Raw genomic sequence first — 15890 nt, forward strand, 5'->3', positions numbered from 1 at the left:
TACATGTACCAAGACCACCTCCTCCAAAGGATATTAGTGTGGCTGTTTTGGTCAGCAGCCAAGTGATATTACTGTGTTCACATATTCACAAACAAACCTCACCAAGGGTGAAAATCAACCAGAGTTCAGTTTAAACACACCAAACAATGAGGGTTTTAAAACACCCTTACAAAATATTTTTACATGAAACTGAAAGTCCAGCATTTCTTTGAAACTCAAACTAGTTTCATCTGTCGTTACAGCACAACATGATACAGAATATAAAAAATGATCACTGAATGAAAACATAAACAACTGCATATATGCTGTAATATTCACTGAGCAACTGAAGACATTGGGTACTTTTACCCTACTCTTCTTTACTGAAAATAAAACATGAATAAGGTAGTAATAAAAATGAAGTTATTGAGAATGTTATATGTGAGCAATATTCCCTCTAATTTTCCATGTGTCTGAGCGAACACACAAACTCCCTGAGCGATCCCTTGGACCACTATGAGCAACAGCAGACGTGCGCATTGTCGTCACGCCAGCATCTAATCCATCCAAGTTACATGGTTTATTAAAATAATCAAATTTCAGCATTTACATTTATATTAGACTACTTTTAATTAACTGCTTTAGCCCACTTACAATGAAAATCTTGTTCATGACCTGTGTAGTATGTTAACACTATTGGAAGTAAAAATAACTTGAACTCCAATTTTCAAAACACAACTTATCTATTTATTTATTTCTTATAAAGCTCTGACTTTTATGACTTTTTATGACTATTATGAGTCTGTGGTCTGGGAGAGAGTCCTGTAACTCTCTGTCTGCAAAATACAGTATATAATTACCAATGTTGGGCAATTAATTATATAGTTACTCCTCAAAAAAGTAATTGAGTTTTGCAAACAACAAAGATTTTTTACCAGCTGTTTACTTAAAAATGCAGCCAATGCGTTTTTAAACAAACATTTCAAAATATTTACAGAACAATCAGCTGTTCTGCATCAAATCTGATGCCACACAAATTATTTGTGCCACTCCAAAAAATAATTTCTGTCCACTATGAGATAAAGGAGAACAACAGCCTGATACCTGCAGGCCTGACAACAGGAGATGTATCACTCCTGTAACACCTGTAACATTCAGCAGTCGCCTCATTGTTCTGACACACACAACAAAACTATTGACTACACTACACACTAACTACACAAGATTTGCACTAAACGTCGCAAATCTCTCACATCTCAAAACACTGCCGTCACTCCTAAAACTTTCTCCCTTCATAACAACTAAATGCCATGTTGCCACATAAATTTTTTATTGGTCGGCATGGTACATTTTTCGACCAACAGGAAAGGGTGGGGTTTATTTGGTGTTGTTTTTGCTGAAAGGTGGAGAGTGTTTTGAGCATTGTCCTTATAAAACACCCTTTGTACCGTTTCTTCCCGCAGTGAATATAAACAACGATAGTATTCAGGAAAACCAACAATTCTTATATTCTTATCACAACTCTAGTTTTGCTTGGCCTATCAACACAAGTTAAAAACTGGTATAAAGTCCACACTTTTTCCGTCAATTGTTCCGTTTGTCCTGCTCACATCTCCAATGGTTGTACACGTTGTCATTAACGTGGCTTCACTGCACATCAGCCACGCCGCTTTGCCAGCTCAAACACCGGTGTCGGCACATAAGGACGCAGTAATGTCAACCACGTTGATTAGCTGCGTATATAAGAATGTGAATCGCATCATTGGCTGGACTCTGGGATAAGGTGGCATTGTTCTAATCCCATATGGGAGCAGCCAGTCACTTACTGACTAACACTGTAAAACAGAATTGTTAAAGTTATCATTTTAATTTCAATTCAGGTTAGATTTTTTTTTTTTTTTTTGTGCACAACACTGATTTTCTGTGCACAGAGAAAGTGCCAGCAGTGCGCAATTGCACACGTGTGCAGCTTAGAGGGAACATTGTATGTGAGCTTATTTATGAAAAATATGTGTCTACATTACATAGTAACGAGGATTAATGATCCTCCTTACTATGTAATGTTGAAAAACACTGATCATTCCATTGTTGGATTTTCTCTCCTGAAGAAGAACAACAAACAAATGTTCAGTGAAGAGTTCACAGATGGATTGTTGTTTTGTGTGTCTGCAGTCTGTCAGGCTGTCTGATCACAGAGGAAGGCTGTACTTCTCTGGCCTCAGCTCTGAGCTCCAATCCCTCCCATCTGAGAGAGCTGGACCTGAGCTACAATCATCCAGGGGACTCAGGAATGAAGCTGCTGTCGGCTGGACTGAAGGATCCAGGCTGGAGGCTGGACACTCTCAGGTATGGAGAGAATGTCTGTGTCCCAATCCAGCGACTGCATGCTTCGTAGTGCGCATTTGGAGACTGATTACGACGCAGCGACGCATTGAAGGGTGGCCCAGTTCGAAGTGTTCTCGTCAAATGCGGTTGTCAAATGCGCCGTTCATTTCCCCAAATTTGAAGCGTGGTCGGGTGCAGACTTCGTGGTCCTATATATCCCACAATTCATTGCGCGGCGGTGGGTGTGGATATTTTGTTCAGAAAAAAACGGCGGATGCCTGAGGCGGGGTGGCCAAAGAGAAAACTTTCAAAAGTAAGTACTGAATATTATGGCATTTATCTATGTGCGAATGTTTAATAATGAAGAACATTAAAACATTACTGTTGGCCATATGTTGGCAAAGTTATGTGACATTAGTGATGTTTGTACTTTCAGTGTTAACTTGGTTTTAAAGCCTTTTCTTTAAAATATTCGCCGTTCAATAGTTGTCCTTAATCTGACAGAGAATGTGATGATTTTATGGATAATTAAAGTCAGTCATATATCCACAAACACAACAAGCTGAAAGTCAGTGATGCTGCTCGGTTTGCAGTCCTGAATATCACGGCACAAGCAGGATTCACTGCACTGTTAATGTTAGCTATGTTATATTGCTGCCTCTGTTCGGTGGTGTCGAGCCAAACGGACTTTAATGTGTGTTTGAACGAGCTGACGGTTCACTCGTTAAGCTGAAAGAAAGATGCTTTAATCACAGGAGTCACACATGTGTCCACTGGACCATCTGGAACTCTTCTTGTTTAGCACTCGTAATAACACAAACACTAAATCCTCCTTCTCTTGTGCTGTTTTGTAGCAGTGTATACACCTGAGACTGTCACCTGTCTGTCTGTCCTGCACTCTCTCTCTGTTTCTTTCTCTCTGATTGTGGAATAAAAGTATGAACATGTGTTTATAAGTTACACTTGTGTTTGAATCCTGCAGCTTATCACACATTTGATTTCCATGTGTGACGACTGCAAGTGTCCAGAGTGAGGACAGACTGAGGGATCCACTGCTGCACATCATCTGTGAGGCTTTGCACCCCTGATGATCCACCAGGACAAACTCACAGTGTGTGAGGAAGAGGAGGAGGAAGAGCCAGCAGCAGCTGACAGATGGAGAGAATAGACAGACTGTTCCCTGTTTGTGAAGGACTGCTAGAAAAGTTTAACATAACTAATTGTCTGTCCTGAATCAGTCTTATTAGGTAATGTTCAAATAATGTTATCATCCCAGTGTTTTCAGTGTGGGAGAAAAATATCAAAATCCAAAAACCAAAAGACAAAACAAATAAACAAAGAAAAAACATACTGTGTACAAACAAGCTCTCATCTAAAACATTTTTATTTAAAAAGATGACATCTGTTACTCCTCAGTAAGATATAAACTTATTGTCACATTCATTGTCTGACAAAAAAAAAAAAGGAAGAAGAATTTTCCAAGCTCAGTTGTAAACCCAGTCACGTTTTCACAGCTTTGCCATGATCAAAGTCAGAAACCTTAATGTCCAGAAACCTAAAGTATGTATCAGCAGCAGAATGGAGCTAAAAATAAATGTTTGTTTCAGTTCTTTGAAGCTTTGAGTATTTTGGATTAGTAGCACTGCTGTGTTTGTTGCATCATATTGCTGTAATTGTTTATATGCTTTATATATTCTGAGGTAAGTTGATCTATAGTGTTACATCATATTCTATAAGGATGTTATGTGTTTGTATACTTTCTGCCCAGTTTGACCCATTTAGCAGAAGTCAGCCTGTTTAAGGCTCTGATATCTATTCTGTATGACTTAAAGCAGTTATGACATGCTCTGATTTTCTCACCCAATAAAGGAATATTTAATATATCAGTCTGATCTTCATTCTATCAGAAACAGTTATCACAGCTCTTTTTACACATATATGTAAGCATTGAGCCAAATTTAGTAATGCCAACATATTAAACGAACAATATTTGTCTCTAATCTATAATACATCTATATATACGCTGTCACAGATACTTTTCTTTGAGTGAAGATTTAAGGTGATAGGAAATATAAATGACTGCAACTTGGATCTTTGACACAGAGTTCAAGCTCACTGCTGTAATATATCACAATAATCTGACATTAAATATAATAATGACCATGTTATATTTACAGTGCCAAAGTGAGATGACTTTAGTTTTATGAACAACATTCATGTTTTACAGTCACGTGGTCTCAGCCTCAACTAATCAAAGTCATGTCATAAAAAAAGGAATGAACAAAAAAACACTTTTTCTCCTTCATTTCTGTCAAACAATGCTCTATGAAATGTTTCTCGCGGTTAGTATCATGGTTGTTAGTAATAGTAATAGTAATAGTAATGTAATAAATTTAGTATCATGTTAGTATCATGGTTGTTAGGCAACCTGAACAGCGTGACGAAGGCCAGCCCATCCCATTTCACAAGCCTCGCACTTCCGCACTTCTCGGACTTTGTAGTACCCGCCGTCTGTAGTCCGCAAACTGCGCGTACTACGAAGCGCGCGGTCGCTGGATTGGGACACAGCCCAAGTCTAATAGAGGAGGAAGAGATGGAAGCACTTTTTGAGTCTGTCACTTACTTCCTGTTCCTGTCATGCAGATGTGACATAAACAATCACATGTGCAGCAACATTGTTCATTTGCTCACAGCAAAAACACTAGTCTACTAGAACAAGAGCAAGGGTTCTCTAAGGAGAACTTCTCTGGGAACAATAACAGTGGCTACCATTTATTGACCATTTGGTTAGATCTCTGTTTAACCCTGTAGTCATTTTTAGAAAAAATTCTCCCTTAGCCCTGAGTAGATTGATAAAAGAGGAAAGTTCTATCATTAGAATTTTTGCAACCACAGGTCATTGGTTGTTCTGTACATTTACAAACAAGAAAGCTTGGAAAAATGTATCTCTGTATTTATTTGTTCAATACAGAGCATACAATGTTGTGGGTAAAAGCAAGACACAATAAAAGTAAAAAATACAACAGACACTAAAAACGAAGTCCAATAGAGTGAAAGGGTTAAAAGGAAAAGTTAAAATAAATGGGACACAAAATGAAGTGAATTATAAAGCATGTTAACCCCAAGTTGTTGTGATAAATTTGTATCAGTGTTAGAAAGCACGTACATAGGAAAAGCATAGAAGAAAGTGCTTGTATGAATGAGTGAATGAGGAAGATTGTATCAAAGTGTTTTTGATGCTTAGAACTTCTCCCACCATCTCAGGTGGGAGGAGCTAAAACATGAGGAGAGGATGTGCAAAGTGAGAAATGAGAGAGGACAGACTGAAAAGCTTTAATGACCTTGGGCATCGCCCCTTCATTGCTTTAATAAATGAATTACAGAGAGCTAAGACTTGGGAGAAAGTTGATTTTCCAGCAAGACAACAAGAAAAGTTCTTCAGAAATAGTTGACAGAGAACACGTCCAATCGCTGAGCAACCTGATAGAGCTTGGACTCTTTGCAGTGCTGTGATCGCTCCCAGAGGCGCATCTGCTAAATATGGTCCCTAAAATACTTATGGAATCACTTCATCTTATAGATTTTAGTCATTGACAATGTTTTTTTTGTTTAAAAAAACTCTGTTTTCAGTTTGACATAAAATAAACTTTTTTTATGAGCAAATTCTTGTTTAAAACAGGCAAAATATTTTAGATACTGACGTAATCAAGGGTGGGATATCCAGCTAGCAGATAAGGCTTAAAGGCTGGTATAGTGCAGTATAGAGTGCACCTGTTAAAGCCACAGCTGAACATCAATCTGCTGGAATCATCTGCTTCTTGTCCATTTGTTGCCTTGTGTGAAGAACACAGACATTGAAAAACTCTCCAGCACAACATTATGAGCTCGAACTTCTAAGTTTGCATTTATAGTGGCCTATGTTGCATTGCATCCCACAACTACTACATAGTAATCTATATTTATTACATTACTATTACTATTATCACTACTCTTCTTTTTTTCCTAATAAGTCTGTATGTTTTCATTATTTTTATGGGTCATCTCATTTTTATCTAAGTTAAGTCTTGTGTGTTTGTGGTCACACACACAAAAGTTCAGTCTGTGTGTGTGACAAAGAGGCAGACAGGAGCAGCTAACATTTGGAAATGGAAGCTTAAATACTGGAAGCTCTAATAAGATAACGCCGCTATGGGCCGTGTTAAAATCAATATTTAATCCTCATTCTGTTGTTTGACAACAATAAGAGAAAAATATGTACTTTAACACATTTATTGGGGATTCAGCTGTGAATGACACCAAGAGGAGAAAAACAGCTGGCAGCAAAGGCAGGAAGGTGTCCTTTCCAGTTAAACAGAAGAGGAATATAAAGATAATGAAGGTCACAGTTTGAATCAGTCATGTTTCATTCAGTACAGTGGAGTACTGATTGATCCAGGATCAGCCCAAATCATCAGCAGTTTGATCCAAGTATGGATTGAAGCGTATTTGTGAAAATGTTGGACTGTTCCTTTATCAGTGTGTAACAGTGTGTGTGAGAGAGCCATGTAATGTCCATGTGTGCATGCTGACTGCTCTGACCCCTCCTCCTTTCAGGGTGGAGCCTGCTGGAGTCCGATGGTTGAGACCAGGTCTGAGGAAGTGTAAGTGTGTTTTTAATGGGATTCATGAAAACAAAGCAGCACACATTCAACCATCTTCATCATGTCAGGAGTCATCATCAAAGTGTCAATCAATGAACAGATGATGGATCAATAACTGCAGCTGGATTGTGTTTGTTCTCTCCATCAGATTCCTGTCAACTCACAATCGACACAAACACAGTGAACACAAAGCTCCAACTGTCTGACAACAACAAGAAGGTGACATATGTGGATGAGGTTCAATCATATCCTGATCATCCAGACAGATTTGATGTTTGTGAACAGCTGCTGTGTAGAAATGGTCTGACTGGTCGCTGTTACTGGGAGGTCGAGTGGAGAGGACACGTTTATATATCAGTGAGTTACAGAAGAATCAGAAGGAAAGAAAGTGGTGCTGGCTGTTTGTTTGGATGGAATGACCAGTCCTGGAGTCTGAACTGCTCTGATGATGGTCCTCATTCTGTCTGTCACAATAGCAGAGTAACACCCTCCTCCTCCTCCTCCTCCTCCTCCTCTGTCTCTAACAGAGCAGCAGTGTATGTGGACTGTCCTGCTGGCACTCTGTCCTTCTACAGAGTCTCCTCTGACACTCTGATCCACCTCCACACCTTCAACACCACATTCACTCAAACTCTTTATCCTGGGTTTATGTTCTGGTCTCCTGGTTCCTCAGTGTCCCTGTGCTGAGTGGAGTGTAAAGAGTGTCTCCTGTTAGAGAAACACTCTGACTGTTGAACAGATAGTTCAGTCTGTACATGTCTGTCTCTTTCACTCACAAACACGTTTTCACATTCATGGATTTAATCAGTTGATGTTAGAAACTCTTCTAAATGATTCCTTGTAAACTTCTTCCTCTTTAGTCCTTTAAAGATGGAAGCTCCCATTATTCCAGGATCCACATGTTGTTTTTCTGTCTTTTTCCACTCAAAGCTTCACAGTGAATATCAGCATGTTGTGTTTCTCTGAAGCTCAGTTCACAACCAGCTCCTCTGCATTTTCAACAAGTCTGAGCTCATTACAGTTTTTCCTGAATGCTTAAACCCTAACTGTGATTCGTATAGCACAATTTCTAAAACTATTAATACTTATAGCAAAACCACTCACTGAGTTTGCAAAACTAAAAGCACAAACACTGCTTGGCACTCAGTTTGCCATTTTGTAACACACACTTTGCAAACCTGTAGCTACAATCCACTGCACAGCACTCTTTTTGCACAACTGTAAACACAACTCACTGCTTTACACTCAATTTGCAAATGATCAACACACTCCTAGCAAAACTATACACATTTATGGCCATTATTTACACTATTTTGCCAACTGTCTGGCACACTGTCACATGTGAAAACTTTTTTAGATAATTAGTTCACTTTGCAATCAGCCTAAGCAGTATAATACAGGTAAGCTCTATGTGTGGAGTACAATGGAGGGAGCAGGAAGAGTGAGAAGTAGAGGAGGCCGAGGAAGAGGACGTGGAGGTGAAGAAGTAGGACGAAGAGGACAACAAGGACAAGGAGGAGCAAGAGGAGGACGAGGAGGGGGAAGAGGAAGGGTAAGAAGAGTAAGAAATAGAATTGCTGGTGACATCAGAGCTACAATAGTGGACCATGTAATCAACCATGGAATGATGAGGGAAGCTGGCCAACGGGTTCAGCCTAACTTGAGCCACTACACTGTAGCAAGCATCATAAGGACATTTTGAAATGAGAGTCGGTTAGTACAGTCACTTTGCACTAAGATTTGTAGCACTGCCATGCTAATGAGAAACACAACAATACCGTAGATGTAAAATTCCAGAAGATATTTTCCCCTGTGCCTTGGACTAGAGCAGCGCTCCCCAACTCCCGGGCCTCAGACCGGTACCGGCCCGTAAGTCGTTTGGTACCAGGCCGCGAGAGTTGAGGCTCAGGTGTGAAATGTATGGTTTTCAGGGTTTTTATCGGTTTTCAGCGTTATTTTGTTATCGTTTTTATCGTTAACTCGCTTTTCCTGGGTCTTTTCACGTGTGTTATGAATAAATCTTCTTCTTTTTTTGGGACCGGTACTAGTTTTATTTTGTTGTGTTTATCCACGACACCTTAAAGGCCGGTCCGTGAAAATATTGTCTGGCATAAACCGGTCCGTGGCACAAAAAAGGTTGGGGACCGCTGCACTAGAGGACATTTCATGTGATGTAGACGAAATTTTGTGGCCAGATCCACAGAGATGACAAAATGTAGACTGATTTCTTTTTTTCCTCAGTGAAATTACTATTTCGTTTTGACTTGGAAATAAACACTTGTGTTTGTTTTGATGTGTGTGAATAAACACCAGTACTTGAAGTTTGGATCCCTCCATGCTTATGGATCTATGACAAAAGTATGAGCTCAAACTGACATGGCCTACCTTGTGCACAGAGAAAGCAAAAGCCAGATGTGTTTTTCATTCATACCATCAGTGTGTAGTTGGTGCATTGTGTGCTTATTACAGTTTTTTCTGAATGCTTAAACCCTAACTGTGATTCTTGTAGCACAATTTCTAAAACTATTAATACTTATAGCAAAACCACTCACTGAGTTTGCAAAACTAAAAGCACAAACACTGCTTTGCACTCAGTTTGCCATTTTGTAACACACACTTTGCAAAACTGTAGGCACAATTCACTGCACAGCACTCTTTTTGCAAAACTTTAAACACAACTCACTGCTTACACTCAATTACCAAATTTCCAACACACTCCTAGCAAAATTATACACATGTATGGCTATCATTAACACTATTTTGCCAACTGTCTGGCACACTTTCACATGTGAAAACTGTTTTAGATAATCAGTTCACTTTGCAATCAGCCTAAGCACTATAAACAGGCCAGAGGTAAGCTGTCTATGTGGAGTACAATGGAAGGAGCAGCAAGAGTGAGAAGAGTGAGAATCAGAGGAGGCCGAGGAAGAGGACGTGGAGGTGAAGGAGTAGGACGAAGAGGATGACAAGGACAAAGAGGTGAAGTTAGAGGAAGAGGACAAGGAGGAGCAAGAGGAGGACAAGGAGGGGGAAGAGGAAGGGTAAGAAGAGTAAGAAATAGAATAACTGATGACATCAGAGCTACAATAGTGGACCATGTAATCAACCATGGAATGACCCTGACGGAAGCTGGCCAACGGGTTCAGCCTAACTTGAGCTGCTACACTGTAACAAGTATCATAAGGACATTTCAAAATGAGAATCAGCTAATACAGTCACTTTGCACTAAGATTTGTAGTACTGCTGTATGCTAATGAGAAACACAATAATACCATAAATGTAAAAATACTGAAATAGTTACTTTACAGAATTGCTAGACGACCAGATGCTGGGGGCAGAGGAAAAATGTTCAGACCAAGAAACCCATATAGTCAATAATGCGATTGCAAATAATTTCATAAGGCTACGTGAAATTCAGCAGCGCATAATTGAGGATGACTGTGAGGGAGACCGGACCGGAGCCAGATATCATTCCGCCCACTTGACCTCCATTGGACTCTCAGCCAGGTTCCCCATAGCACTCCTTTTATTGTGGCTACATGAATATGCATAGGTTCATCAACATATGACGTCTACATACACACAAAGAGTACCTTGCCTGTGCGTTGTGTATGTGTGTGTGTGTTTTTGGGGGTGCGTTTGTGTGACCTCCTGCTGACCAAAAGGGTCATAAAAGCAGGAAACTTACAACACAAGAAACAGATCTTTCAGATAGGATGTATCTACAATAAAACCTCCCCCAACACAGTGGTTGGAGAGGTGGTCAGGATCAAAGGAATGGCTTTGATCCTACTGCTTGAAATAAGACTGTACAAATTTAAGAAACACAATGGCAACATTCAACAATTAGACCTAACACACCTGAAAGTGACAAACTAAGACATTTTCATTATTATCATCACTGCTTAACCAACACACATCTCTCTCTCTGTTTTTTGTTTTTTCTGTCACTACACAATCGATTATACACCTCTAAGCATATATGGTTAAAAATTTCTAAGCATAAATGACAATCAACAATACAAATCTAACAGAAGCTAAACATAATATTAGAAGAAAAGCAAAATAATGATCCAAATCGTGCTCTGAGCTACCGTTTAAAATCACTATCAGACAGTAAAGGCTTCCAAAGACTGCTCACCTCTCAGACTTACTTAAAGATGCTGGTGCTGTCCACAGATCACCTTACCTGCTGGGTTTCCATGATCAGCTTTGTTTCTTGGAGATAAAGGCTGAGCCCTTTATCTCCGGACGCCGGACCTGCTAACCTTACACAATGCAGGCTGGGCTCTCCAGAACCCCAAGCTAACGTAGCTTGATGCTGGCCAGGCTCTCCAGAACCCCCAGCTAACTTGACACAATGCTGTCCAGGCTCTCCTGAACCCCCAGCTAAAACAGAAGATGACTGGACGGGCCCCCCGGACCCTCCAGCGGAGACAGGAGGCTGAACGGGCCCCTCAGATCCTCCAGCAGAGGCAGACGGTTGAAACAGTTCTCCTGAACTGCCAGCGGAGACTTACGGCGGCGTGGGAACTGCGAAGTGCTGGATTGGCTCACTTGAGCTTCCAGCAGGGGCTGATGCAGGACCAGAAGGTATTGAGGCCCCTGGCTGAGGGTGTAGATGAGTGGCTGACTGGATGGGTGAACGCACTGGAGCCTGGACTGATGACAAAGCTAATGACTGTGCTATGAACTGTAACAAAGGTTGTAGTGATTCTGGTTGTGATAGTGGCTGACGGGCTAAAGACTGAGCTACAGGTAGCGGGGCTGATTGTGGTGGAGGTGTAGACTAAGCTAGCGGACACTGCATAGGGGACTGAGCTAGCGGCAACTCGACAGGGGACTGAGCTACTGAGCACTCTCAGGTATGGAGCATTGACTGTAGAAAACATGGACGACGCGACCCTGCGTCCTACCATTGTGCAAAAATGAAGCCAAAATATCCCGCTTGTGGAGGCTGCCATCTTGCAAATTTGGAGCCAGAGTCTGCGCAGTAGTGACTTGAGGTGGAGCGACTGTGTAACGCTCCCACCCACACACCCGCTGGACATGACCGCAAACACGCCCCCCTACACTTTTTACGTAGCCCGGCTGCTCGAGTTTTTTTGCTGGTTTACCGCGACTGACGACTCCTTTAATTAAGGTAAATACAACCATGTCACTGTTATAAAAAAAAAGACACAGCTTATCATCTTATAGTTCTAAAATCACTTTGTTGTTAATTCGTTAGCTAGATTAGCCACTAGCATACGCGCTGTGTTGGAGGCCTGTTGCTACCTAGTTAGCGATGCTACACACCTGCTACTCTAATAGTCTGTGTTATTGAAGGATTCAGCACTTCTGTTTGTTTTTATCCATTTTTAGACAGCGATGAGATCATCTGCACACTCTACAGAAGCCCAGAGTTACTGTTAATATCAAAAATATCATGCTGTCCTTTGAGATTTTAACATAAGACTGTAAATGTAATGGATCTAAAACTGTTCAAATCTTCAGAGCCCTCTACAGCCTGGTAACATGGAGACTTTAAAAACAGCAGCAGAACGTTTCAGTAGTGTTGTCTAATTTGTCCTTTTCATTTAATAATAGAGTCCATATTATATCCACAGCTACATTCACCCTGGAGAGAAACTAGTGAGGGAGACTATCAGGACCAAGCTGGGTTTCCTGGGTCCAGAGGTTTGGAGAAACTTCTTCCTTTTCTTTCATCACAGCTGTCCTGTGCCAGATGTTCTGTTGACCGACTGAGAGAGGCATCATTTAAGAAACACCAGGAAGACTGAAGCTCATCGCATTGATCAAGCAGGACTCCTGATCTTCACCAGCAGCTCCCTCACAGGGAAATCTTCAGCACTCTTCCGTAGGCCTGATCCAGGAGATGGATACGCCCAGCATTTCATGAACACTGTGATGGAGACCTTTGGTTTGTGTAATGTTATAAATACTCGGATACTCCCCAGAGGCTCCAGACTTTTATGTAAAGATATTCTGTAGAAAGTTATATATTTAAAAATATATGATCCTCTCTGGTTACTCTGGTATGAATAACTTTGAATCACTTTATGGTAAATAACACACAATCTGCAAAAAACTGGGAAAGAATTCCAGATGAAAAGTTTGTAGTTCAACATACAAGTGACGACCTTTGACCTTCATCAGGTTTTATTTAATTGTGTTAGAGAAAATCTCATATGCTCTTCATGCAGCTGAGTACATCAAGTATTTAAAACGGAAGCTGTGCTGGTCTGAGATCAGCAGCTTTGTGAAACACCAAACTGAGGTCCTGTTAATGCTGATATGTAGTGACACAGTTACATGAGTGATTAATCCTTTTGTTTTTTTGTCTTTAACTTTATCAATAAAGCTGCAGCTTTCACTACAGCACATGTGGTACTTTAACCTTTGCACTGTTTTCATCAGTTCATTTTGCAGTTAACATGTGAACATGTTGGATGATCTGTCTGCTGTCACTGGGTGGTGCTGAGGTCTGAATCTGAGGGCAGCTCCTGTAATCACAAAGAGAACAGAACCATCAAACTCAAATTTAAATTGTATCCCTCAAAACTGAAATAAAGCTGATTCTTCTGTCCTCACACACTCAGGATCTGAAGTTCTTCTCTTACATTTTTTCAGTATTACACTACAGTACTTTAATCCATAGTTCCCGATTAATGAGGAGTTACTGAAGTACAAGCTTTTACTGTCTGTAAAAAGATTTTTATTAAATGCATTGCTGTTTGTGATTCATATTGCTTGCTGGAAGCTCGTCCTTGGACGGCCTGCTGGGCGGGAGAGCACGCCTGTGTAACATGTCTTGATAAAAAGAGGAACGGAATGTTCCAGTAAGATAGCCACATACTGTTGTATAGTCATTTTTCTGAGAAGAGCGAAAATACGCCGCCCTGTTGTGTGGGCACCAGTGACTATAAATGCACGAATAAAAAGGTACACAGTGTGACTCTCTCTCGAGATGTTCACCCATGTACATGTGATTTATTACGCTGTCTCATTGTGTTCTGTTTATATTTGCAGTTTGCCATTTGGGATTTTCTAACACTGTCTTTACAGATGTGGCAAGAGACTGAAAACATGCTGTTGTTTGCATATATTTGATATTCAGTTCTGCACAGGAGCTGAAGCAGCGTGCAGCCTGTTGCTTTTACAGTATAATACTTGTAATAAAAGTACAGTAACAGTAATTAGTGACTGATTAGCCCGGGGCGTTTCTCTTGATTTCTTTAGTAAGTTCATTTGTTAGGTTTTGTATTGTTGATTGTCATTTATGCTTAGAAATATCTACTCATATATGCTTAGAGTTTTATAATTAGTTGTAGATTAATAGAAGTTTGATCCTTAGTAGTCTGCAGACACACGTTGTGTGCATTCCAGGGTGTCCTGGTATTCAAACCCACATCCTGGGAGCATGGGAGAGGTCGTACCTTGTCTTATTGTTTTATGGTAGGATAAACGTATCTATGTCTGTTTTACTCTAAGTGCATTTTGTTTAGATGAACTGCTGGACTTCCAGGCCAGCAGGGTTAGGAAGTCATTTTATGGACACACACACACACACACACACACACACGTGCAGGGTATTCTTTGTTCACATGTATAACTATGTAAGCTGTTATATGTTAATGACCCTATGCATATTCATGGAATCACAATAAAAGAGCAGTGTTACGGGGGAGCGGACGAGAGCAACTGGGGTCAAGCGAAGGAACGGCGCCTTTCCAGTTCTCTCCCGTGCACGTGAAACATGAAGAACTTGCCTACTCGTGTCTTGCTTGCTGTGTAATTACATTGCCTTCAACGTTCCAGCGAATAGGGTTAAGCTACAAACCTATCATTAATTGGTCCTTCGACGCCGGAGCTCCCATTCACCGAGGAGAGAACCCTGACGTCAGCAAGACGTGATTTGTCATCGGGCCGGTGGATTAGCTGTTTGTTTTCTCTCCTTGACGAATGACGATCGGCGGGATCCGAGGCTGATATTACACGCTAAGCAACGCCGAGTAAGTTGAAAGAGTGACTCTATAATTGTGAAAGATTGGGTTAGTGTCCCGAAAGGTTGGGTTAGTGTCCCACAACTGCGTTAGGGTCCCGAAAGAGAGGTTTTGGTAAAATCGCCCAAGGGCCCAAGCGTCCAGTGAGTGTCCGGTTTTGAAATCGCCCTGGGTTTGTGTCCCGAGCGTCCCTTCATTGGGCTTTATTGCGCGACTGGGTGAGTGTCCCAGACGTGGGTTAGGGTCCCCAGAATTGGTTTAGGGTCCCAGAACTGGGTTGGTGTCCCGAGCGGTCCGGTGTGAGTCCGGAGTAGGCCTATTTTGTGTTGATGTTGTGTGAATGCTGCGGAGCAGGCATGGTCTGTGACACGGTTGTTGTTATCATGGGTTCCCGAGCAAGTAAGACTGCCTCACAGGGAGACAACACATTTTTGCAAGAATTTACTCCCAACAGTGCGAGGTATTTATATTCTCATGACTGTCATGAGTGTGAATTGGTTGCGGGAGAATCTCGAATGTTGGAAGTTTTCAGAAAACACAGCAGCCTTGAAGAGCGTGCAGAGAAGGCCAGCCCACATCAGCAGCAGTTAAGCTCTTGTGAATGGCTTTCACCCACCCATTGCTGATTTCATACCCGTCAAAACTGCCAATACACACATGTTTAGATTTTTATTTTTTTTTATCTTTTTTTTAGCTTGCCCTGATCAACAACAGCCATGCTCCAGACCACAGCTTTAATTGAGGTGGATGAGTGTTAAAAGCAATGGCGTAGATTTGGTTTTGGCATTGGTGGGGACGGATGATTCAACCACCGAACCCTGCCCTGTTTCTTTTCTTTGCTTCTTGATAAAAGGGGACAAATATATTTGCCTACATATGCTATTCTACATGCTTTTAAACCATTTAAAATTACAATTCAATATCCAGCGATTCAATAATC

General features: G+C 41.0%; 2 protein-coding genes across 2 annotated transcripts in view; one reads left to right on the plus strand and one right to left on the minus strand.

The window, feature by feature from the left end:
* Window positions 1-15890, minus strand: part of LOC134622284 (NACHT, LRR and PYD domains-containing protein 12-like) — a 1346881-nt gene that overhangs the window by 430555 nt on the left and 900436 nt on the right. The window lies entirely within an intron of this gene.
* The window catches only part of LOC134624399 (uncharacterized), a 342378-nt gene that overhangs the window by 91590 nt on the left and 234898 nt on the right, over window positions 1-15890 (plus strand). The window contains exon 18 of the mRNA XM_065470000.1: window positions 2152-2325. Coding sequence (XP_065326072.1) covers window positions 2152-2325 — 174 coding nt within the window. The remainder of the gene's footprint in view (window positions 1-2151; window positions 2326-15890) is intronic.

The sequence above is a fragment of the Pelmatolapia mariae genome, linkage group LG3_W (assembly GCF_036321145.2).
Source record: "Pelmatolapia mariae isolate MD_Pm_ZW linkage group LG3_W, Pm_UMD_F_2, whole genome shotgun sequence".
In the NCBI taxonomy this organism is placed as follows: Eukaryota; Metazoa; Chordata; class Actinopteri; order Cichliformes; family Cichlidae; genus Pelmatolapia; species Pelmatolapia mariae.